Genomic DNA, 23913 nt, shown 5'->3' with positions numbered 1-23913 from the left:
ACTGGGACCCCAAACAATCCACTGTTAGCCCTTGAGCTAACATGAAGCTCAGAGTACAATCACTTTTCTTATATCCAAGGTTCATTCTGAACTGCTTCTCTTAGTGACATCTGATTTCACTGATTTGTCTGTGGGGATGTACTACTTGCCCTTCCACCCTGATCTTGATTTCAGCAACCACCCTGATTCCTTTTGGACTCAGCATTTGACTCTACTGAAATAATTTCTCCACCATTTCCTCTGTCTAGACAACATGAAATTGTCATAAATGACACCTAAAGTACAATTAGTAGAGAAACTGCAATTTCCACTCTCCTCCCCCGTTCCCAAAAAGATTGGCACATTAACGTCCTCCAGCATGTCAATCAATACTACCCTGAGGAGGATTAACTCTGTACAGTCTGGAAGCCATTCAATTCCCAGCTTGCTAAAAATTATGCATTCCCCCCGCCCCGTACTATAATTAGAACATGTAAATTGCCTTCTTTTTACTAGCACTAATGGCTATAATCTCAGAGTTCTGAATGCCTGCTAAATCGATACCTGTGTAAAAAGTCCTTACAAACACCACTTTAACCAGCTGCGCTTTATTTAGAAAAATCAGAGACAAAAGACAAAAGGTAAGGCAGAAGAGGAGAGAAGCAATGAGAGAAAGGAATGACGCAAGACCACCAGAACCAGGCAGTACTATTAACTATCGTAAGAAGATGGTTTGAACCCACTGACAATTCCTTATGAGATGTCATATTTTTATTTATATATTTATGTTTGAGACAGAGTTTCGCTCTTGTTGCCCAGGCTGGAGTGCAATGGCACGATCTAGGCTCACTGCAACCTACGCCTCCTGATTTCAAGCAATTATCCTGCCTCAGCCTCCCAAGTAGCTGGGATTACAGAGATGTACCACCATGCCCTGCTAATTTTGTATTTTTAGTAGAGACAGGGTTTCACCATGCTGGCCAGGCTGGTCTCAAACTCCTGACCTCGGGTGATCTGCCCATCTTGGCCTCCCAAAGTGCTGGGATTACAGGCGTGAGCCACCGCACCCGGCCTAATGTCATATTTTTAAAACCCAGCAAGATCAAAGGACAACAAATCATGAAATAATTTACCAGTGCTTTTCAAGGGGAGTGGGATGCCCCCCGGAAATGTGGCAATATCTGCTGACATTTTTGGTTGTTGCTTCTGGGTGCTAGAGCACGACTGGCATGTGATAGGTGAAGACCAGGAATGGTGCTAAACATTCTGCCATGCACAGGACAGCCTCCCATGGTGAGGAATTATCCAGCCCCAAATGTCAATAGTGCTGCTGTTATAAAACCTTCTGATATATCTTAGTGGTCTGAGACTAACCAAGAAAACTCTGAGTAACTAAAATATGAGGCAATTTAGTGTTTGAGCCTTAGAATCAGACAGATTGCAGTTTAAATTCCATCTTGTGTCACCTACTAGCTGTGAGACCGTGGGCAAGTTCATTATCCTCTGCTTCCACATTTGAGGGGAAATCCCTTTTAAGTAAGAACCTGTGTCAAGTACAGTAGCCAGTACACAGTCTAATAAACAGCCATTATTTTTTTCTTCCTTAGATTACAGCTCCCAAAATATCTGTAGGGAGTATGATGCCCTCTGTCCACTCAAGTCACTATGCCTAAAAAGGTACTTTGTCAGAAAGAAAGACATGTTGAAGAAGGGTGAATACTATAAAGGTATAAACAGGGGCACCTGAGCCCTGAGAATCACATGCACCCCATCCACATAAACCAACAAGAACAGTCAGGTATCCATCTACCAACCTATGTGTTGGTCCATCCAATCAGTGATTCAAACAGAAATACTGAATGCCTTCTGTTGCTTATATATATTAGTACTATGTAAAATATAGATGTGGGCTGGGCATGATGTCTCACGCCTGTAACCCAGCACTTTGGGAGGCTGAGGGAATAGGATACCTCGAGCCCAGGAGTTCGAGACCAGCTCGGTCAACATAGGGAGACCTCATCTCTACAAGAAATTTAAAAATTGGCTGGGCATGATGGCACATGCCTACAGTCTCAGCTACTTGGGAGGCTGAGGCAGGAGGATTGCTTGGGCCATGGAGGTTGAGGCTGCAGTGAGCTGAGATCATATCACTGCATTCCAGCCTGGGCGACCAACTGAAACCCTGTTTCAAAAATAAAAAAAAAAATAGGCCAGGCACAGTGGCTCACACCACACTTTGGGAGGTCAAGGTTGGTAGATCACCTGAGGTCAGGAGTTCAAGACCAGCTGAGCCACATTCCAAAGGGCGAAACCTTGTCTCTACTAAAAATACAAAAACTTAGCTGGGTCAAGGCTGGGCACAGTGGCTCATGCCTGTAATCCCAGCACTTTGGAAGGCCAAAGTGGGTGGATCACTTGAGGTCAGGAGTTCAAGACCAGCTGAGCCACGGTCCAAAGGGCAAAACCTTGTCTCTACTAAAAATACAAAAACTTAGCTGGGTCAAGGCTGGGCACAGTGGCTCATGCCTGTAATCCCAGCACTTTGGAAGGCCGAAGTGGGTGGATCACTTGAGGTCAGGAGTTTGAGACCAGCCTGACCAACACAGTGAAACCCTGTCTCTATTAAAAATACAAAAATTAGCCGGGAGTGGTGGCACATGCCTGTAGTCCCAGCTACTCTGGTGGCCGAGGCAGAAGAATCATTTGAATCCGGGAGGCGGAGGTTGCAGTGACTGAGATGGTGCCATTGCACTCCAACCTGGGCAACCGAGCAAGACTCCGTCTCAAAAAAAAAAAAAAAAAAAAATTAGCTGGCATGGTGGCAGGTGCCTATAATTCCAGCTACTTGTGAGGCTGAGGCAGGAGAACTGCTTGAAACCAGGGGGCAGAGGTTGCAGTAAGCAGAAATCATTCCACTGCACTCCAGCCTGGGTGACAGCGCAAGACTCTGTCTCAAAAAATAAATAAATAGGCCAGGTGCGGTAGCTCACACCTGCAATCTCAGCACTTTGGGAGGTCGAGGCGGGCAGATCACCTGAGGTCGGGAGTTCAAGACCAGCCTGACCAACATGGAGAAACCCCATCTCTACTAAAAATACAAAATTAACTGGGCATGGTGGAATATGCCTGTAATCCCAGCTACTCCAGAAGCTGAGGCAGGAGAATCGCTTGAACCTGGGAGGCAGAGGTTGCGGTGACCTGAGATCGTGCTGTTTGCACTCCAGTCTGGGCAACAAGAGTGAAACACGGGCTCAAAAATAACTAAACTAAACTAAACTAAAATATGGCCCATCCAAAGATGGCTCCAAAGAAATATCCTCTTGGTATTCTCACCCTTGTGTGGTCCCCTCCCACACTGAATCTAGACTGCTCTATCAGTAGCTTTAATCAAGAGAATGCATCAAGCTGTGCCAATTCTGGGCCTACCGTTTTAAGAGAACTGGCAGCTTCCGTTTCCTTCCTTTTAGAACTGTCACTTTTGGAAACCTTAAGCTGCTATGTAAGAAGTCTGTCACTGTCATTTATACAGCAAGAAATATAAAAAACAATTAAAATTAAAAAAAAAAAAAAAGAGAAGCCTGGCTACTCTCAAGAGGCCACGTGGAGAGAAGAGCCCCTGAGTCTACATGGCAAGGAAGAGAGACCCAGTTTATTCTAACTGGGCCTCCAGATGACTCTAGTGAAAACCCAAGGAAGACCAGCAGAAGAACTTTCCAACTGAGCCCAGTCTACCCCTTCCCCCAATAAAAAAAAAATCATGAAAGCTAACTGAATCGGTTTTAAGTCACTAAGTTTTGGAGTGTGGTTTGTTATACACCAATATGTGAACAAAGTAATTCCTTATCTTTGTAAAACTTTCAAGCTAGGCACAACAGCAACATTAGAACTAACTCCATGAGGTTAGTTTACAGACAAAATCACATCTCTCCTCGAAGGAACCTTGGCTACCAAGGCATTTGAAAACAGATCATAATAAAGCAAGTGTAAACTTGATCACTGTTTCTAAAGCATAAGGCCCCTGTATTAGTCAGAAGAGTCAATGTTCATTTAGAAAGACTTGCGCTCATTCCTATCTCAAGGCTCTCCATCTTTCTGAAACACACTTCTCCCCTGGGTGGCTCCCTTTCAAGGTAGAAAATGGTCCTAGAATTTGAGAAATTAAGGCTATTTGTGCTCCCTTCCTTATCAAAGAAGCAGGAGGCCAGGAGCAGTTGCTCACTCCTGTAATCCCCGCACTTTGGGAAGTCAAGGCGGGAGGATCACTGGAAGCCAGGAGTTCGAGACCAGCCTAGGTAACACAGCAAGACCCCATTTCTACTACAAATACAAAAATTAGCCAGGCATGGTGGCATGCACCTGTAATCCCAACTACTTGGGAAGCCGAAGCAGGAAAACTGCTTGAACCCAGGAGGTGGAGGTTACAGTGAGCCGAGATCACGCCACTGTACTCTAGCCTAGGTGACAGAGTGAGACTCTGTCTCCGGAAAAAAAAAAAAAAAAAAAAAGGTAACCTATGGAATAGGAGAAAATATTTGCTAACCATATATCAGATAAATGTTTAATGTCCATGACATATGGGGAACTCCTACAACTCAATAACCAAAAAACCCCACAAATAACCATACTAAACAATGGACCAAAGACTTGCATGCACATTTCTCTAATAATGATATACAAATGGTCAACAAGCATATGAGAAGATGCTCAATATGACTAACCATTACGGAAATGCAAATCAAAACCACAATTATTTATCGCCTCACACCTGTTAGGATGACCACTATAAAAAGAAAAAGAAAAAACAGGAAATAACAAGTGCTGACAAGGATATGAAGAAGTTGGAACCCTCATGCACTGTTGGTAGGATTGTAAAATGGTTCAGCTGCTATGGAAAACAGTATGGAGGTTCCTCAAATAATTAAAAATAGAACTACCATATGTCCAGCAATTCCACTTCTGGTTATATATCTAAAAGAACTGAAAACAGGATCTTGAAGAGATATTTGCACACCCATGTTCACTGCAGCATTTTTCAAAATAGCCAAAATGTGGAAGCAGCCTAAATGTCCATCAGTAGATGAATGGATAAAGAAAATGTGGTATATACATAGAATGGAATATTATTCAGCCTTTGAAAAGAAGGAAATTATGATTATATACATACAACTTTTTCTTTTCTTTTCTTTTCTTTTTTTTTTTTTGAGATGGAGTCTCACTTTGTCGGCTAGGTTGGAGTGCAGTGGTGCGGTCTCGGCTCGCTGCCACCTCCACCTCCAGGTTCAAGCGATTCTCCTGCCTCAGCCTCCTAAGTAGCTGGGATTGCAGGTGCCCACCACTGCACTCGGTTAAGTTTTGTATTTTTAGTACAGATGGAGTTTCACCATGTTGGCCAGCGTGGTCTCGAACCCCTGACCTCAAGTGATCCGCCTGCCTTGGGACTCCCAAAGTGCTGGGATTACAGGTGTGAGCCACTGCACCCAGCCACTATGACATATTAATAGATGATCCTTAAGGACATTATGCTAAGTGAAATAACCCAACCATAAAAAGACAAATACTGCAAGATTCCATTAATAAGAGGTATCTAAAGTGATCAAATTCACAGAAACAGAAACTAGAGTGGTGGCTGCCAGGGGGTTGTGGGAGGGGGAAAAGGAGTCATTCAAAGGATACAGTTTCAGTCACACAAGACGAAGAGGTTCTAGAGATCTATTGAACAATAATATGTACTGTACACTTTTAAAATTGTTAAGAGGGTAAATCTATGTTGTTTTCTACCACAGACACACTTACACGAAGATAAAAAGGGTTACATTAGCCAACAGAACAAAGAAAGGATAAATGCCACCTGGATGAGGTGAAATGACCCAAGGGGACAACAAGGAGACAGAGGCAGTAGAAGCTGGGTTACCTTTGTGTAGGGGAGGAAAAAAGCAGAAGAGGCAAAAAGATTCACACGTACCCTCTGATGCAGCAAAGGAAAAGGGCACAATGTTAACAAGCTGCAATTCTCTTTCTATGGCAAGGTCATACTTTCAGCCTCTGATTTCTTTATTATTACAATTTTCTACTCCTGCTCTAACTTGATTTTAATTTCCTGGCAAGTGACACCCAAGTCATGCAGCCTTTTCACTGGAACCCACCACTCTGTCCAAGGTACTCTGCAAAAGGTGCAGGCATTCTTCTCCAAGATTTTACATAGTCCATTTACATAATCCAAAAGAAGGTTGCTCTCATACTGCATAATCTAGCATAACGGAGACCTGCTCACTAAAGTGAGCCTCATCCAGCAAATAAGCTTGGAACCTCCATTTTCCCCCTTTGGAAACAGAGGAGGAGTTTGTTAATTGTTGCTATTTAAAAATCAGGCAGCTTCTCAGGTGAGGGGGCTGTCAGCATGTCAGCCTACAGCAAGCAGGGGGAGCCCCTGTGGGTGAATTAGGATGGGTGGGGTGGTGGAGCGGGTACTGCAATGACCAGTGACTCCCCCTGGTGGAGCCAAGTGGTAGGGCACTTAGGAAATATTTACCCACACCTAACCATCAACACCTTTTGCTTGAGCTAATGCAAATGGCCAAGTACACAAAATTGGATTTAAGTAGGAAACATGACATCAGCCTAGCATAGACTAAGGCATCAAGAAAGTCCATGCCTTGATGAAAGGGGCTGCTGTCCTACTCAATTCCTGCTGAGTGTTATGTGGGAACGTGAGCCAGTTTTTTCAACAGAATCCAGGTATCTGAATTGATGTGGAAAAAAAAAATCCAAATTTTTAGAAATACTGTGAGGCAAACAAACATACTTGAGGACTATTTTGCAATCTCTGGGTTAATGTAACAACAGGCCCACCCATGAAAGCAAAATTTGCTCACACAAACATGCTGTCGGGAATGCTTCCAAGAAAGAGCAGAAATAAGATGTACTGAATCCTGCTCCCACCCCTCAACCACTCAATAAATGTGTAAGAAATCCAGAAGGAGGAGAGGATGCTACCTGCACAGTTCTAATAGGCTGGGACCAATTACAATAAGCAAAATATGTTATGCAAACAGAACCCCATACACCTGGTGTCATTGTCTTGGAAAAACCTCCAATGCACCCTTTAGAGCACTACTCTGAATAGATACAGTAGAGAAGGAGATCTGAAGGGGGAAGAATGAGTACACGGGAAATTGCTCCCAGCGTATTTTCAGCACACATACAGACTTCACTGTAGTCCGCAAGTGCTCCAACACCCTGAGCTGACAGAAGCGATTACATCTTTTCATGTTTCAGGGTGTATACAAAGCACACAGCAGGCACTACACCATTCAGCCCCAGAGAGAGGAATGATGAGGGGTAATTTAGATCAGCCTAGCAGGTGCTAGCATGACCTGCACTGGGGGAAGGGCTGCCTGCCAAGCATACTGCCTGGAGGATCTGGAGGCTCATGCCCTCCCAACCAGGGCAAGCCTCCTCATTTGCACACGATTCCCAAGAAAGAGAGAAAGTGAGGCTGGAGAACCTTGCCTCAGGCCAGATAGCACAAGAAACAAATTCTTTATGCATTTATGCCTGCTCTTAACCATCAAAGAATCCCACAAGAGCCAATACTTGCAGTATCTAGTCCAAAGTAGAGAGAGAGAGCAAGTGCAGGAGTCCCCTAACAACCTCTTTGGGGCCCTCACTGTCATAACGCCTTCTATTACTCTAGCACCTGACTCTTCCAAATCACATTCCTAAAAAGCAGGAGTTGGCAAACTATAACCTGCAGGCCAAAACCAGCTATGAATGGTTTTCATATTTTTAAATGATTGAAAAACATCAAAATAATTTTTATGACTCGTGAAAATTATATGAAAATCAAATTTGTCTCCATAAATAAAGTTTTATTGGAACACACCCACACTCTCATTCATTGATTCATTCATTTATTTGAGACAGATTCTTGTTCTGTAGCCCAGGCTGGAGTGCAGTGCCATGATTTCGGCTCACTGAAACCTCTACCTCCCAGATTCAAGGAACTCTCCTGTCTCAGCCTCCCAAGTAGTTAGAAAAACAGGCACCTGCCACCATGACGGTTAATTTTTGTATTTTTAGTAGAGGTGGGGTTTTGCCATGTTGGCCAGGCTGGTCTCGAACTCCTGACCTCAAGTGATCCACCTGCCTCAGCCTCCCAAAGTGCTAGGATTACAGGCGTGAGCCACCACACCAGGCCCACACTTACTCATTTAGATATTGTCTGTGATTGCTTTCATACTACAACAGCAAAGTTGAGTAGTTCCAACAGAGACTGTATGGCCTCCAAATCCTAATATATTTACTATCTTGACCTTTACAAAAAGCCTGCCAATGCCTGACATAGAGGGTAGGGCAGAGAACACACACAGAATTCAGAGGCTCAAACAGAGTAACCTACTCAGGCAGGTGAGCAGCAAAGGTAAGAAAGATTAACAGAATGAGGCTGGGCGCAGTGGCCAGGTCATCTGAGGTCAGGAGTTCAAGACCAGCCCAGCCAATATGGCAAAACCCTGTCTCTACTAAAAATACAAAAATTAGCTGGGCGTGGTGGTGGGCACCTGTAATCCCAGCTACTCGGGAGGCTGAGGCAGAAGAATCACTTGAATTCGCGAGTTGGAGGTTAGAGTGAGCAGAGATCTGCCACTGCACTCCAGCCCGGGTGACAGAACAAAACTCCGTCTCAAAAAAAAAAAAAAAAGAAAGAAAGATTAACAGAATGATACCCCTCCTTCACTCTGTCCTCATTCCCATATTGCCAAAGAGAAAATGGGTTGCCTAACCACCCCCAATGACAAATACATTCGATATCTAAATGTTACTGCCAGCTGGGAGAGGTGGCTCACACCTGTAATCCCAATACTTTGCGAGGCCAAGGGGAGTGGATCACTTGAGGTCAGGAGGTCGAGACCAGCCTGGCCAACATGGTGAAACCTATCTCTACTAAAAATATGAAAAATTAGCCGGGAGTGGTGGTGGGCACCTGTAATCCCAGCTACTCAGGAGGCTGAGGCAGGAGAATCACTTGAACCAAGGAGGCGGAGGTTGCAGTGAGCTGAGATCATGCCACTGTACTCTAGCCTGGGTGACAGAGCAAGACTATGCCTCAAAAATAAATAAATTAATTAATTAATATAAAATTACTGTCTTATAAAGAGGCAAGAGATGCCTGGATTTTTCCAGTCACTTAATAAGACACAGAAGACTAAGTGGACGAAGGCCAGTATGTATGTGATTGTCAGAGATAGAACAGGGCTATGTTTTTCTCATACAAGGGTGTCAGAGAACAAATGTACACTAACAACTTAAGGTGGCAATTATTAGAATAAAACAAAAGTTTTTCTCAAAAACTTTAGGAGGAAGCTCCTGAAAACCCATGGTAGGAGAATTTACTACTGATAAGTTTAAGAGCTTATGGCGGGAGGAAAGGTTTAAGAGTTCTTTTGAGACGTTGTTTCCCTCTTTTGCCCAGGCTGGAGTGCAGTGGTGCGATCTCGGCTCACTGCAACCTCTGCCTTCCGACTTCATGCGATTCTCTTGCCTCAGCCTCCCGAGTAGCTGGGATTACAGGCACCCACCACCATGTCCAGTTAATTTTTGTATTTTTAGTAGAGACGGGGTTTCACCGTGTTGGCCAGGCTGGTCTCAAACTCCTGACCTCGTGATTCGCCCGCCTCAGCCTCCCAAACTGCTGGGATTACAGGCGTGAGCCACAGTGCCCGGCCTTAAGAGTTCTAATCTATGAAATCTATGAAATAATGTTCAGTTAAATAAAACAGGAAATAGGAAATACTTTATACATCTTACATTAGTAATAATGAGTACTATACAATTAATTTTCATTTACCACTAACAACGCTGATACTCGGGCACTAGCAATTCCACTTCTAGAACTTCATCTTCTAAAAACACTTAAGTACACAAAAATCCTGCAACACTGAAAAAGAAAACAAGACATGGGCCGGGCGCGGTGGCTCAAGCCTGTAATCCCAGCACTTTGGGAGGCCGAGACGGGCGGATCACAAGGTCAGGAGATCGAGACCATCCTGGCTAACACGGCGAAACCCCGTCTCTACTAAAACCACAAAAAATTAGCCGGGCGAGGTGGCGGCGCCTGTGGTCCCAGCTACTCGGGAGGCTGAGGCAGGAGAATGGCGGGAACCCGGGAGGCGGAGCTTGCAGTGAGCTGAGATCTGGCCACTGCACTCCAGCCTGGGCGACAGAGCGAGACTCCGTCTCAAAAAAAAAAAAAAGACATGGCCAACATGATGAAACCCCATCTCTACTAAAAATACAAAAATTAGCCAGGCGTGGTGGCGCACACTTGTAATTCCAGCTACTCAGTAGGCTGAGGCACGAGAATCGCTTGAGTCCAAGAGGTAGAGGATGCAGTGAGCCAAGATCACACCACTGCACTCCAGCCTGGGCTACAAAGCGAGACTCTGTCTCAAAAGAAAAAAAAAAAAAAAGGAAAAGAATTAAAATAAATAAATGGAAAAATGTGTTTTCATTAGCACAGAAAAAATTCTGGAGTTAACACATGCACAAATTGTTAATAGCAGATCTCTGAGCAGTGGCTTTGAGAGGATATTCACTTCCTACAATCATACATTTCTGTAATGTTTACTTTTTTACAAATGAATTGGCAATAGTTTTGTAAGCAGCAAAAAAACAGGCATTTCATTTCCATGTACGATCTCTTGTTTACGATAAATTTTTCAAGCTCTCCCTCACAGTTTCAATAACACACCTTCTTATTTGGAGTTTGGGGAAGAGTGGAGGGGCTTTCTTGCAGGTAATATGCCAGCTGAGAGGACTGATTCATTCATTTGTTCACCCATTCATCAGCTCTTCACCCAAACATTTAAGGCCTCTCTTACTCTGACAGAATCAGTCACTCCTCCTTCTCAGTTTTCAACACAGTCTCAAGACACAAATCAATCTAAAACTGCGCGGAGTTGGACTGGCTTTAATTTACGCTACTTAACTCCTAGGTCTATTCTCAACCAGCAGCCACAGTTATCTTTCTAAAATATAAGATCATGCTACTCCACTTCTGATGGCTTCCCAAGTCACTCAAAGGAAGAGGAAAAAAATCTCTTAAATGGCTTAGAAGACCCTGCATAATCTCATCCTTGTCACCTCTCCAACTTCATCTTCTATCACTCCATCCCTTGCTGTGCTCCAGCTGCACTTGCTGACGGTGCCAAGCATCTCAGGGATTTTGCATTTGCCCTTTCCTCTGTATAAAATGTCCTTCCCCTAGTTTCGACGGGGTTTGCTTTCGCATTTCTTTAAGGTCTCCTCTGCTCCAGTGTAACCTTATCAACCCTTTTTTGATGATCCTATTTCAAATTGCAGCATCCCCTACATTTTCTATACATTTCTCTTTTTTGTCATAGAATTTGTCGCTGTCTGGCATACCAGGTATCTTATTTTTTTATAAGAGAGAATTATTGCCGGCATTTAAATAGCATCTGGTGCCAGCCAGGCGCAGTGGCTCATGCTTGTAATCCCAGCACTTTGGGAGGCCGAGGCGGGCAGAGCACCAGAGGTCAGGAGTTCAAGACCAGCCTGGCCAACATGGCGAAAACCCGTCTTTACTAAAAATACAAACAAAATTAGCCAGGAGTGGTGGCAGGAGCCTGTAATCCCAGCTACTTGAGAGGCAGAGGCAAAAGAATCACTTGAACCCGGGAGGCGGAGGTTGCAGTGAGCCCAAGATCGCACCATTGCACTCCAGTCTGGGCAACAAGAGTGAAACTCCAGGCCGGGCGCGGTGGCTCAAGCCTGTAATCCCAGCACTTTGGGAGGCCGAGACGGGCGGATCACGAGGTCAGGAGATCGAGACCATCCTGGCTAACACGGTGAAACCCCGTCTCTACTAAAAAATACAAAAAACTAGCCAGGCGAGGTGGCGGGCGCCTGTAGTCCCAGCTACTCGGGAGGCTGAGGCAGGAGAATGGCGTAAACCCGGGAGGCGGAGCTTGCAGTGAGCCGAGATCTCGCCACTGCACTCCAGCCTGGGTGACAGAGCCAGACTCCGTCTCAAAAAAAAAAAAAAAAAAAAAAAAAAAAACAAAACTAGCCGGGCGAGGTGGCGGGCGCCTGTAGTCCCAGCTACTCGGGAGGCTGAGGCAGGAGAATGGCGTGAACCCGGGAGGCGGAGCTTGCAGTGAGCTGAGATCCGGCCACTGCACTCCAGCCTGGGTGGCAGAGCGAGACTCCGTCTCAAAAAAAAAAAAAAAAAAAAAAAAAAAAGAGTGAAACTCCATCTCAAAATAAAATAAAATAAATAGCACCTGGAATGCAGCAGGTGCTTAGTAAATATCTGTTAATGGAATGCGTGAATGGATGCATGCATGGATCAATCACAGTTTACAAGTCCAACTCTCAGGGTTACTAGGAAGAACCAAACTCATCTATGGAGCAGCCCTTGTGCATACTCCTCAGTTCTCTCTTCTTTCTTCTTACAGACAAGGTCTCCACTCTGTTGCCCAGGCTGTAGTACAGAGACACAATCATGGCTCACTGCAGCCTCAACCTCTGAGCTCAAGCGATCCTCCCACCTCAGTCCCCTGAGTAGCTGGGACTACAGGCACATGCCATGACACCCAGCTAAATTTTGAGCTTTTTGTAGAGATGGGGTTTCACCATGTTGCCCAGGCTGGTCTCGAACTCCTGAGCTCAAACCATCTGCCCACCTTGGCTTCTCAAAGTGCTGGGATTACAGGCATGAGCCACCATGCCCAGCCCTCAGTACTTCTAAAGCCTGAGTTTACCTTCCCCAGCTTCCCTTCCCTTACCTCTCTTAAACTAAGTTTGTTAATTCCATCACAGGCTTTGTCTCCTTTTTATTTCCCAATACTTGCTCCTCTTTCTTCCCAGAAAGAACATGTCATAATTTGCCTGTATCACAAATGAAGATCTCCCGGTTGAGAATTCTTCCCTATTTGTCCTTAAATGCTGAACTTCTAACTAAGAGGAACTCAGAAGTTAGGAAGGGTTTATTGTATTGTATCTTGAATACCACAGACAACAATTCCACCAGTTTTTTCAGGGGGAACTATTCACACCCTGTATAATTAGAGGTAAAGCAAAACTTTCTGCTAACATAAGGATTCTGACCTCCACAAGAAAAAAAGGACCTACAAGTATCCCAAAACTTAAAAAGGTTCATTCTAATGATGCTCAGACTCCAAAACAAAAGATGAGAGCACACATTTTCTCAAACCCTAAAAATCCTACTTCCAAGCAAATTTAATGAAAGCCTTCCACAGAAACTTAAAGAAAAATAAAGCATCAGTGGGAAAGAACCTTCGCATTTAAATTGGATTACCCACATGTAATTTTTGAACTAAATCAAGACCAAGTATACCTTCATAAAGATTGCAGAAGAATCTTTAAGGACAAAAAAAATACCAACAGCACTGACTGGCAGAGATATTATTGAGATGCCAAGCCAAAGACCAACAAAATGGTCTCAAGAGCAAGCTGTATTCAATATGAATGGGGTACCAAAAAGATAAACAAAATGGAAGGCTGCATATGATGCCAGTGCTCTCAAGGAAGGTGCAGGCCCTGAGTCATCAGTGTAAAGCCAATATAAAGGACACATGTTGGCCAGGTGCCACAGACTTATTACAGGCTTCAGGACAGCCCATTCACAAGTTAGGAACATAGCGCACAGTGAAACATCAGAGGTTACCAGAGCTCAAGTTATGGAAGGTGTGACTTTCTTGTACAACTCTAGGTAATACCACTTCATTTATTTAACAAGTAATTATTGAGCCAACAACTCTGTAAGACCAAATGATGTGATATAGTAACAGGCTTTTTATCTTTTTTACTTAAAAGGCCAAACAGAACTTATATTGCATTCAAAATCATAAGGAATATAACTTCAATTCTACTTATTCAATTCAACTAACATTTACTGAGCATCTACCGTGTGGCCAGGTAGTATTCTAGGTAGAGAAGGGATATATACAGACATGATCACTGCCTTCAGGGAGCTCACTGACACGTAAACAAATAATTTTCTGTCATGGCTGCAATATCACAAAGAAGTATCTACTACACATGCAACAAAGAAAAGGAAGTGATTACTTGGGGCGATCAGGGAAGGTTTCCCAAAGGACACGGTGACAGCTGTGCTGGGTTTTGAATAATAAATTGTGTATATTCCCCATCCAAAGAAACTGGTAGAGATTAGATATCAAAACTCTTTAGACTCGGCTAGATCAACTGCATGGAAAACTACTAAATTTGGACCCCTTTCTATACCAGTCAGGCTAAGAAGACTGCTACTTTCCTCATTTTTAGGTTGCCAGCCCCCTTTTGTGGACCTACAATCAGCCCTGCAGACACACCCATTTATCTTCCTCCATCAGTGATGGTTGGGCTGAGGCCTCCCTGGAGAATTCCCAGGTGATGGGAGCTGAGGGATCAAATAAGTATGGTGGTCTATGAAGCCTCAAAGGGCTTCAGACTGTTCTAAGCTCCAAAGTAATTCCCCCAGAGAAGTCTAAGAAACTTAGCAACCCAGTGAGGGCTTCTAACTCTAACCTTTGATGTTCTGGCCACATTTCACACTAAGGCCATCAATGTGCTTCCTCAGTCTTCATCTATCATGAGAGAAAAAGACCTAAATTCTCAGAACACAGTCTTACAAAATACTCCAGACCCAAGCCTTTCTTAACTACCTGGAGACAGAGTACAGAAACAATTAGTGCTTCTAGGAGGAGATTGAGACCAATTTTCATCTCTCTCAGTTGCTGGAATTTTAATAATGAACACCCCTAACAGGGATCACTTTATTAGAACTAATCAATGTAGTTCTATGGGCAAATAACTAACTAAAACAGCATTTCTCCTAGAAGCATTGCGTTAGTTACCATTCTGCTCAACAATAATAATTACAAATTAACTAACAGACCTCCAATTTCTTACAATAAGAGCTGAATGAAGAACCCCCTCAGGCAATGACCTACTGAGCAACAGAGGTTTTGACAAAGAAAACTGCTGTTTGAAGGCACTAATTTCAAATGAAATGGAGGAAAGGGTGCCCTCTTCAGGGCCCAGGAGTTCGAATCCCACTTTTGCTTATAAACACTTCTTTAAGAAATAATTTACTCTCTCTGTTTTCTCATCAGAGAGGGAGATTGAACTACAGAAGTTCTAGGTTCCCTCCAGTTTTAACTTGCCATTGAAGCCATTTTCTTTTTCCTAATACCAGCCTTTAAAGGCCAAGGGCACCCTACTGCAAGGAGCCACAATACCCTGATCTTCTGCTGGATTCTGCACTCCCACAGAGAAATCGTTTCTTTGTAGTGAAGCAAGGGCCTGCCACTCAAGTTGCAATGTAGCATCAGACTATTATAAAAAGACAGCTCGTCTTCCACTGTCCACAGGCAAAAGGAGACAAACTGTGTACTGGTTATTACCACTTGGCAGCACACAGCTACACTGAAATACACACCGTATGCTTATTAATACCGTCACTATTTGCAAACACTATTAAATATTCCAGCAGCATCAAGGATCCAAACATCTCACCTTAGCCTATCTCCTACTACAAGGCCAATGAACAAAACTTTCTCCTTTCAAGTACAGTCGCCTTTTGTGAACTCCACTCACTCAAGAACAACTGTCATCTACAAAAACAGGCTTTGTTAAAAGATCCAACCTCGTGCACCAACAGTAGGGACACCTTTTCTTCCCAGCCATCCTAACCTAGCAGCAGCAGCCCAACAGTGACACCTGCTGGAGAACTAGAAGCAAGGGTTGGCTCATCACCTAGAGACTTTCAGTCCCTTTAGAAGGCAGAAGAGGCAGACTAGCACCTGTTTGTCTTAGTGATTTACACCAGAATGCAGCCATTCAAATGGTAGTCCTTCTTTAATGTGTACGTACTTAGAATATTTTACAACATATCTCATTTTTGAGACAGCTGTCAGCCTTCATGGTATACAACATCCTAGCTCATTTAAAAGTGATTCCATATAAATAATGTAACTACCGAGTTAATATACTATTTTAAAATGAGAATCCTGAGTTATTTGTATATTTTAAAAGAAAATGAGCATAAATATAAAATTGTTTACAGCGAGATGGTTGAACTTTAAACCACAATGCATACATTTTTTGGCACCAGAAAAGAAAAAAATATTTAAACAAAAAATTATGGTACATCCTCAATAGTTTCTGGGCTTTTTTTTTTTTTTTTTTTCAAACAGAGTCTCGCTCTGTCGCCCATGCTGGAGTGCAGTGGTGCGATCTCGGCTCTCTGCAACCTCTGCCTCCCTGGGTCCAAGTGATTCTCCTGCCTCAGCCTCCCAAGTAGCTAGGACTACAGGCATGTACCACCATGCCTGGCTAATTTTTTTTTTTGTATTTTTAATAGAGACGGGGTTTTACCACATTAGCCAGGCTGGTCTCGAACTCCTGACCTCAGGAAATCTGCCTGCCTTGGTGTCTCAAAGTGTGGGATTACAGGCGTGAGCCACCGCACCTGCCCAGTAGTTTCTGGGTTTTAAATAACCTACTTTATTAAGTGATTAATAATATTTTAGATGTACAATATCATAGCCGTGAGTCACATGTGATTATTCACATTAATTAAAAATTTAAAGATTACATTTATTTTCTCAGATAACAGTAGCAGCATTTCAAATGCTCAATAGCCACATGTGGCTAGTGGCTACCATCTTACATAGCACAGATACAGAACATTTCCATCAGCGTAAGAAGTTTTATTGGACAGCACTGCTCTAGAAAATCTAGTGTTTACAGACAAAATTATCTGATATCTAGTTGGGGGGAGCAGATGGAATATAGATTAAAGAAAGCTAGCCAAGCATTGATAACCTTTGAAGTCAGATTATAGGTGTATGGAAACTCAGTTATACTTTTTGGTTTTATATATGTTTGAAGATTTCCATAATAAAATGTTAAAAGAAAAAAAGTGGTTCACTTAAAAATGAAGTTACGGCCAGGCGCGGTGGCTCACACCTGTAATCCCAGCACTTTGGGAGGCTGAGGCGGGCAGATCACCTGAGGTCGGGAGTTCAAGACCAGCCTGATCAACATGGAGAAAACCTGTCTCTACTGAAAATACAAAATTAGCCAGGCATGGTGGCGCATGCCTGTAATACCAGCTACTCGGGAAGCTGAAATAGGAGAATTGCTTGAACCCAGGAGACGGAGGTTGTGGTGAGCTGAGATCACACCATTGCACTCTAGCCTGGGCAACAAGAGTGAAACTCCATCTCAAAAAATTTTTTAAAAAGTTATCATATTGGCCGGGCGCGGTGGCTCACGCCTGTAATCCCAGCACTTTGGGAGGCCGAGGCGGGCGGATCACAAGGTCAGGAGATTGAGACCACGGTGAAACCCCGTCTCAACTAAAAATACAAAAAATTAGCCGGGCGCGGTTGTGGGCGCCTGTAGTCCCAGCTACTCGGGAGGCTGAGGCAGGAGAATGGCGTGAACCCGGGAGGCGGAGCTTGCAGTGAGCCGAGATCGCGCCACTGCACTCCAGCCTGGGCGACAGAGCGAGACTCTGTCTCAAAAAAAAAAAAAAAAAAAGTTATCATATTAAGGAAAATGCCATGAAGGGCAGCTTGCACAAATCTTTAGTCATGAAGACCAGAGTTCATATTCTCACTCAGAGACCTATTATATGATCTTTAACAAGAAACTGACTTCCCTGAGCCTCACTTTCCTCAACTATAAAATGGAAAATTGAATACCTGACTTGCATAGAATTGTTGTTGAAAGCAGAAGGAATTATTTCAAAGCAAGAACATAATACCTAACACATAGTAGGCCCTCAGTAACTGGTATCTCTCTTTTTTTTTTTTCTTGAGATGGAGTCTTGCTCCATCACCCAGGCTGGAGTACAGAGGCGCAATCTTGGCTCACTACAACGTCCGTCTCCTGGGTTCAAGTGATTCTCCTGCCTCAGCCTCCCAAGTAGCTGGGACTACTGGCCTGCGCCACCAAGCCCTACTAATTTTTGTATTTTTAGTAGAGACAGGGTTTTACCATGTTGGCCAGGTTGGTCTCGAACTCCTGACCTCAAGTGGTCCACCCGACTCAGCCTCCCACAGTTCTGGGATTACGGGCATGAGCCACCGCACTGGGCAGTAACTGGTATCACTAATTATGATCAAACAATAAAGTTTATTTTAAACCACTCAGGTATTTCTCAGAATAGTACATGAAGAGGTACTACTAAAGCAGAATGGACAAAAGCTAACCAGAGTCCACTGGTATTACAGAAACAGCAACTGCTTGGTTTCTTAGAGCAGTGACTGAAGACAGTCCTTTTACAGCGATCTTTAATAAACTTTTTAAGTGCCTACTACATGTCATGCACTGTGTTGACTGCCTTCTCACGTCTCTTGGCAAAGAGGAAGAAGAGAGGCTCGGGCCCCTGATGAAGACCAGTATGCAAGGCACAATATTCCAAAACCAGGAATTGAGGAGCCGTTAATCCAGAACTGGTTTCAAGTATATGAGCAGAGTTAGCAAACCTCTCTGTTTTGTTTATCTTTCACATCCAGTCAAGTCTCCCTCTGTTTCCCACCCCAAGCCCTTAGTAAATGCCTAAGAACCTACATGCACTATACCCTTTCCTCCCTGGCATGTGCTGGTTCCCTAAAATAAAAAGGTCTTTCCTTCTCCAAATCCTACCCATCTTTCAAGACTTGATTTTGCAAAGCCTTCTTGGATGATACTTCCCTTTCTCTGAGACTACATCCAATCTCAGTACCACACAATGAAGCATTTGCTCATCTACACTTTTGAAAAATTTTGTTGTCTTGCCTCCACAATAACACTGTAGACTCAGGTTGGTAAAGACCATGTATTATACTTCTTTTGTATTTCCCACAGTGCCTAGCACAGTACTAGAAAATTTGTAACCATTCAACTAATACTTATTGACTGAGTGACTGTCTAAAGCATCCTCCCAAAATAACAAGTACATTATGTGCATAATTCATATTCCCACCCTTGTTAGAAGCTTATGTCAGAGAAATTTCAGTTGCTTCAACAGAGGATGTAATGCAGCGCAATATGCTGTTTGGATCCAACAGGCATATTCTGGGAGTTGGTGATTATGCTAGCTTTGACCTTTACAAAATTACAGAAAGAAGTCCCTAATAAATCAAGATAGATGCGCACATAGCCATTCATGGAACATGTGGTGGGCGATCAACTACACCCACTCTGTTTCTGCCATGAAAGAGTTGGCTAGGATGCCAATCCGAGTATGGAGAGTCCTTCCTTCCATGAATTCTTCTTCTTCTCCACCCCAAGGTGAATGTCCATCTGGAAGGTCCATTCAGAGAATCTCAACTGAGCAACTAATAGGCTGTCCAAAAACAAGTATCTCTGAAAAAATTGGAACTTTCCTTGACATACATATATATATATAGATATACATATTTTTTTCTTTTCCTTTTGTCAAACTGCAGTGTTCCAAAAGATAAGGATTAGGAAGTGAACTCGCTTGTCCAAAGCAACACAATCAGCAAAGAATCAATAGACTAATCTGTACCATGCAGGGTTCTCTTTTACTTATTCCTAGGCACGCTGGGACATTGTTTTGTCTCACAATAAGTAGTCCTGCACATACAACATCTCAAGAAGGTCAAAAAGCAGGGCAGAGAAAGTCAATGATTCCATCTCCTCATGCCTCTCTAACCTAATCTACACTCTCCTTTCAAGGCTAAAGCCAGAACCTTGAGCTTAGCCAGAAATAGAGCTAGCACAGCCAACTGACTCATACTGCTAGGCCCTATCCTATCTCTGCCACCAGAGCAAGATTTTCCAAGAAAATGCAATGGGGAGATCAGAAGCAGATGCGTGGGTCCCAGACACTCCAAATACAGCCACAACATCTATAGGACTGAAGGAAATGATACAAGGAGAAAAGCAAGGGATGCAGGAGAAGACAGGAAAGCAACTGCTTACCTCCTGAGTGAATCCTCCTCAGAGCTTTCCTCAGGCATATCCTGATGTAAGGCCTCCTGTGACACAGTTCCAGATCTGCTGGACTGGGTGTAAATTCTTTCCCAGTGGCCTGTCTCCTGGTTAAAGGCCACCCCCACAGTCCTCTCCTCCTGCGGACTAGCAGAGCTGCTCAACTCCAGCCTGCTGGAGCTGGGCGTTTGGCCCTCAGTCCGCTCAAGAGGTGGTAACTGGCTGCCACTCGATGGCACACCCTCAAAGGAGCTGGGGACCTGCCAGGAGGAGCTAGCCTCGCCAGAGGAGTAGTTAGGTGTGGTTCTTTCCCAGCGCAGGGTATCGTTGTTGAAGGTCAGGAGATTGTGGCAAGCACGACAGCGATTCAGGTGGCCACGGGACAGGTTGGAGTTGTTCTCACTGCTGTGTGGGGTGGGCTGGTGGGAAGGGCCTGGCCTTTCAGATTCAAGGTTATTGTTGAGCATTTCCTGGGCCTGCTGGGTCTGGGGAGCTTCCCCACTCAGGCTCTGATCCAGCTCCTGAAGCCGGTCATACTCCAAAAAGAAGCGTCTCAGGTCACACTGAAGCTCATGGCGAATGCTGCCCGAGTTATTTTGGCTGGAGCCATTCCCTCCATCTGACTCAGTTGCCAACCCTGATGCTGGAAAACCCCTCCCTTCTGTGGCTGAAGTGTACACAGATGCCTGAGAGCCACCTTCCTGCTGTCTCAGCACAGACAGCAAACTCACTGAAGAGGCACTGGTCCTGGGCGGGGGCATGGATTCCGCCTCAGAGCGGGAGTTCAGACTGAGTACTGTCCGGGTCCACTCAGATCCTGTCAACCCGGGAGCTATTTCTCGGTGATACCTAGAAGGGTGGCTAGACAGAGGCCCTCCCAAAGAGCGGCGGGTAGGACCCAGACTGAGGTTGCGGAGCGTGTTGCCGGCAGTGCTGCTCTGGACTGTACTGAAGGCAGACGGCCGGTTCAGGAGGCCCTGGTCCTGCTGCGTTGACGAGGCCTGCTCCGGGGGATGGAAGGGCTCGGTCTGTACAAAAGAAAAGGAAGGGGTAGTAGCTCTGGCAGAAGCAGGGGGGACACTGTCCTGGTGTGGCAAGAGGGAAGGAACTCGAGTGCCAGAGCAGCGGCTGCAAAGGCACAGGATCCCAAGGTGCTGGCAGCACTCAGCTGTGGGGTAACTGACCCGCTGTCGGAGCCTGATGTAAGCGGAAGTCCTGGGGCGCTCCGTGGAGGGCTGAGGGGGAGGCGGTGGGGGTGAGGGGGTAGCAGAATCTTGCACTGTGCTTTGCTCTCCCACCTGGATGCCAGAAGAGCGGGAGGACAGCATGTGCAGGAAATTGTGGAGGAGAGGTGTCCGGCGAACTGGCTGTGATTGCAGGAGGGCACGCTGACGGTAGTGGGATAATTCTGTTCCATCTATGGGGATCTCTGGTTCGTCATCACCCTGCAACGTGGACCAGCATGGGGCAGGGGGTAGAGCAAGGCAGTTAGGTAGTACCTCCAAGTAAATCAAGAAAAACTAACCACTGACAATCATCCAAGGAAAACAATGTTCACAGGTAGGAAACAACTCTACCCCTGAAGCACTGACAACTGGCCTCAGATTTAGAATAATCCCATGGTATTAAAATTTCCACTCCCAATCAGCAGCATATCTGAATGAGTGCAGCTGACAAACCAATTGTCTTACAAAAGATATCTCTCCATGACATGGAAGCAGTGAGGGGAAGCGAAATGTCAACCAGCCAGAGGCACATGAGTGACAAGCTATCCAACATTGTCTAGTGATGATAAGGGTTACTTCTAATGAGGCGATCACTGGAGAGTTTTAGAATCGACTCTCCTGTCAAGATTATGACTATAACCCTGAATATACAATCTGAAGCTAGCTTTAAATTTTGACTGGAAAGAAAGACTTGGGTATTGAGAATTTAAATCCAATATAATCAGAATTGGAATACTAGTTAGGAAAAGAACTCACAGTTTAGCTGGAATTGGAACTGCTGGACTAACTTACCTGTTGATTAGAGGGGTTAACAATTGCTGTGAGTAAGTAGTGTCCAAGTGGATCAAATCTCACCAGACTGAAATCACAGAAGAGACAAAGACACGCATAGAGAGATTATGTTAACTGAGAAGAGAAAACTTGTGTTCAAATTTATAGCAATCATTACTGATAACTGGTATCACTCAGGTATCCACTTCATTCAAGACTTTCAAAACTTTCAAAGAGATTAAAATAACAACACTCAATACTTCTTGCCAGAGTAAAGGAATATGTATCACAAAAATAACGATTTCACATGAAAAACACCTAGGGTTTCCATCCCCGGAAACAGCTACATTAAGCACATCTTTGCTCAAATACAAGAGCTCATCCTAATCATAAAGCATAAAATGCTCTCATACTCTGCCACAGAATCAGTTCTTCCCTCATATGGCAGCTACACCAGCAAGAAGCATGAATCTTGGTGGCAACGAACAGACCCAGCATTAAATGACATAGCTGAAACCAGAAAATTGGCCTGTATTTGACTGCAAATCCAAGAGGACCAAAGAAACACAATGCATCATCTTTAATAGCGGCAATATGTTTTGATCTTGAGTACTAAATAAATGTCAATTACATGCTTACATCTCCATCTTCCAGTTTGATATACAAAGACAACCCAACGAGGTATCTAAAATACCACCCAAACTTGTTTCAGGTTTTCCCAAAGAAGGACTATCCAAAACACAGTTAACTTTGAAACTAAAAGAGAGTCTAATGATCTTGGTCTCCAAAGTTCAGAAGAGGAGGCCAATAAGGGAAAGCTGAAATGAACAAAATGAGTGTCTCCCAGCTGATTAGTCAGCTGTTTAGAAAGTAGGAGGCAGCCAGGTGCAGTGGCTCACATCTATAATCCCAACACTCTGGGAGGCCAAAGCAGGAGGATCACTGAAGGCCAGGAGTTCAAGACTAGCCTGAGCAACACAGTGAAAACCCCCCGTCTCTACAAAAAAATTTAAAAATTAGCTGAGAGTGGTTGCACACACCTGTAGTCCCAGACACTCACAAGACTGAAGTGGGAGGATTGCTTGGGCCCATGAGGTCAAGGCTGCAGTAACTTGGGCCCATGAGGTCATGGCTACACAACTGTACTCCAGCCTGGGTAACAGAGCAAGACCCTGTCTCTTTAATAATAAAATAAAAAATGGCAGGGGTGGGCACGGTGGCTTACGCCTATAATCACAGCACTTTGGGAGGCTGAGGTGGGCAGATCACTTGAGGCCAGGAGTTCAAGACCATCCTGGACAACGTGGTGAAACCCTGTGTCTACTAAAAATACAAAATAATGAGCCGGGTGTGGTGGTGGGCGCCTGCAATCCCAGCTACTTAGCAGGCTGAGGCACGAGAATAGCTTGAATCCAGGAGGTAGAGGTCACAGTGAGACGAGATTGCACCACTGTACTCCACCCTGGGTGATAGAGTGAGACCCGGCCTCCAAAAAAAAAAAAAAAACATAGGAGGAGCTGTGAGGATGACAACTTCCCCTGAGCAGGGATAACAACCTGTCTTCCAAAGTGACAGCCGGCAGAATGTTCTCTATCATGTCAGTCCTGTGCCAGACAATGCTGATGGGGCAGCGCACTCACCGGACCCGTTCCATCTCACTAGCTGTCTTCACCACAGCAAAGGGTTCCCGTCGACTCCAGTCCCAGAAGTGGATCTCATTGGCAGTGGCAATCAGCAGGAGCTGAGCCGTAGGGTGGAAAGCCAGGGAGGCAATGGCATTGTTGCTATCTGTGAACCAGCTTTCACTGCCACCCTGTGAACAAACCAATTCCAGATATTCTCAGGTTACAAGCCACCAGCACACTGGGAAGTCAATTTCAAGAAAGGTCCATTTAAGGTAAAATGACTACGTCTAGTGACTACTTTAAATACATCCTTGTAAAAAGAT

The 23913-nt window shown here is 44.5% G+C and overlaps 1 protein-coding gene across 9 annotated transcripts in view; it reads right to left on the bottom strand.

Moving 5' to 3' along the window:
- AMBRA1 (autophagy and beclin 1 regulator 1) overlaps nt 1-23913 on the bottom strand; it is a 218057-nt gene that overhangs the window by 130228 nt on the left and 63916 nt on the right. For 6 of the 9 annotated variants that reach the window (XM_050757527.1, XM_050757529.1, XM_050757530.1 and 3 more), the window contains 3 exons: nt 23606-23778; nt 21987-22053; nt 19960-21413 (listed from right to left, as the gene is read on the bottom strand). In XM_050757527.1, the coding sequence (XP_050613484.1) occupies nt 19960-21413; nt 21987-22053; nt 23606-23778 (1694 nt within the window). The remainder of the gene's footprint in view (nt 1-19959; nt 21414-21986; nt 22054-23605; nt 23779-23913) is intronic. The other 3 variants (XM_050757534.1, XM_050757531.1, XM_050757532.1) reach the window with 1 other exon arrangement.

Source organism: Macaca thibetana, chromosome 14, assembly GCF_024542745.1.
Source record: "Macaca thibetana thibetana isolate TM-01 chromosome 14, ASM2454274v1, whole genome shotgun sequence".
In the NCBI taxonomy this organism is placed as follows: domain Eukaryota; kingdom Metazoa; phylum Chordata; class Mammalia; order Primates; family Cercopithecidae; genus Macaca; species Macaca thibetana.
Note: the sequence above shows the minus strand (reverse complement) of the source record. Positions and strands in the feature narration are given on the sequence as shown.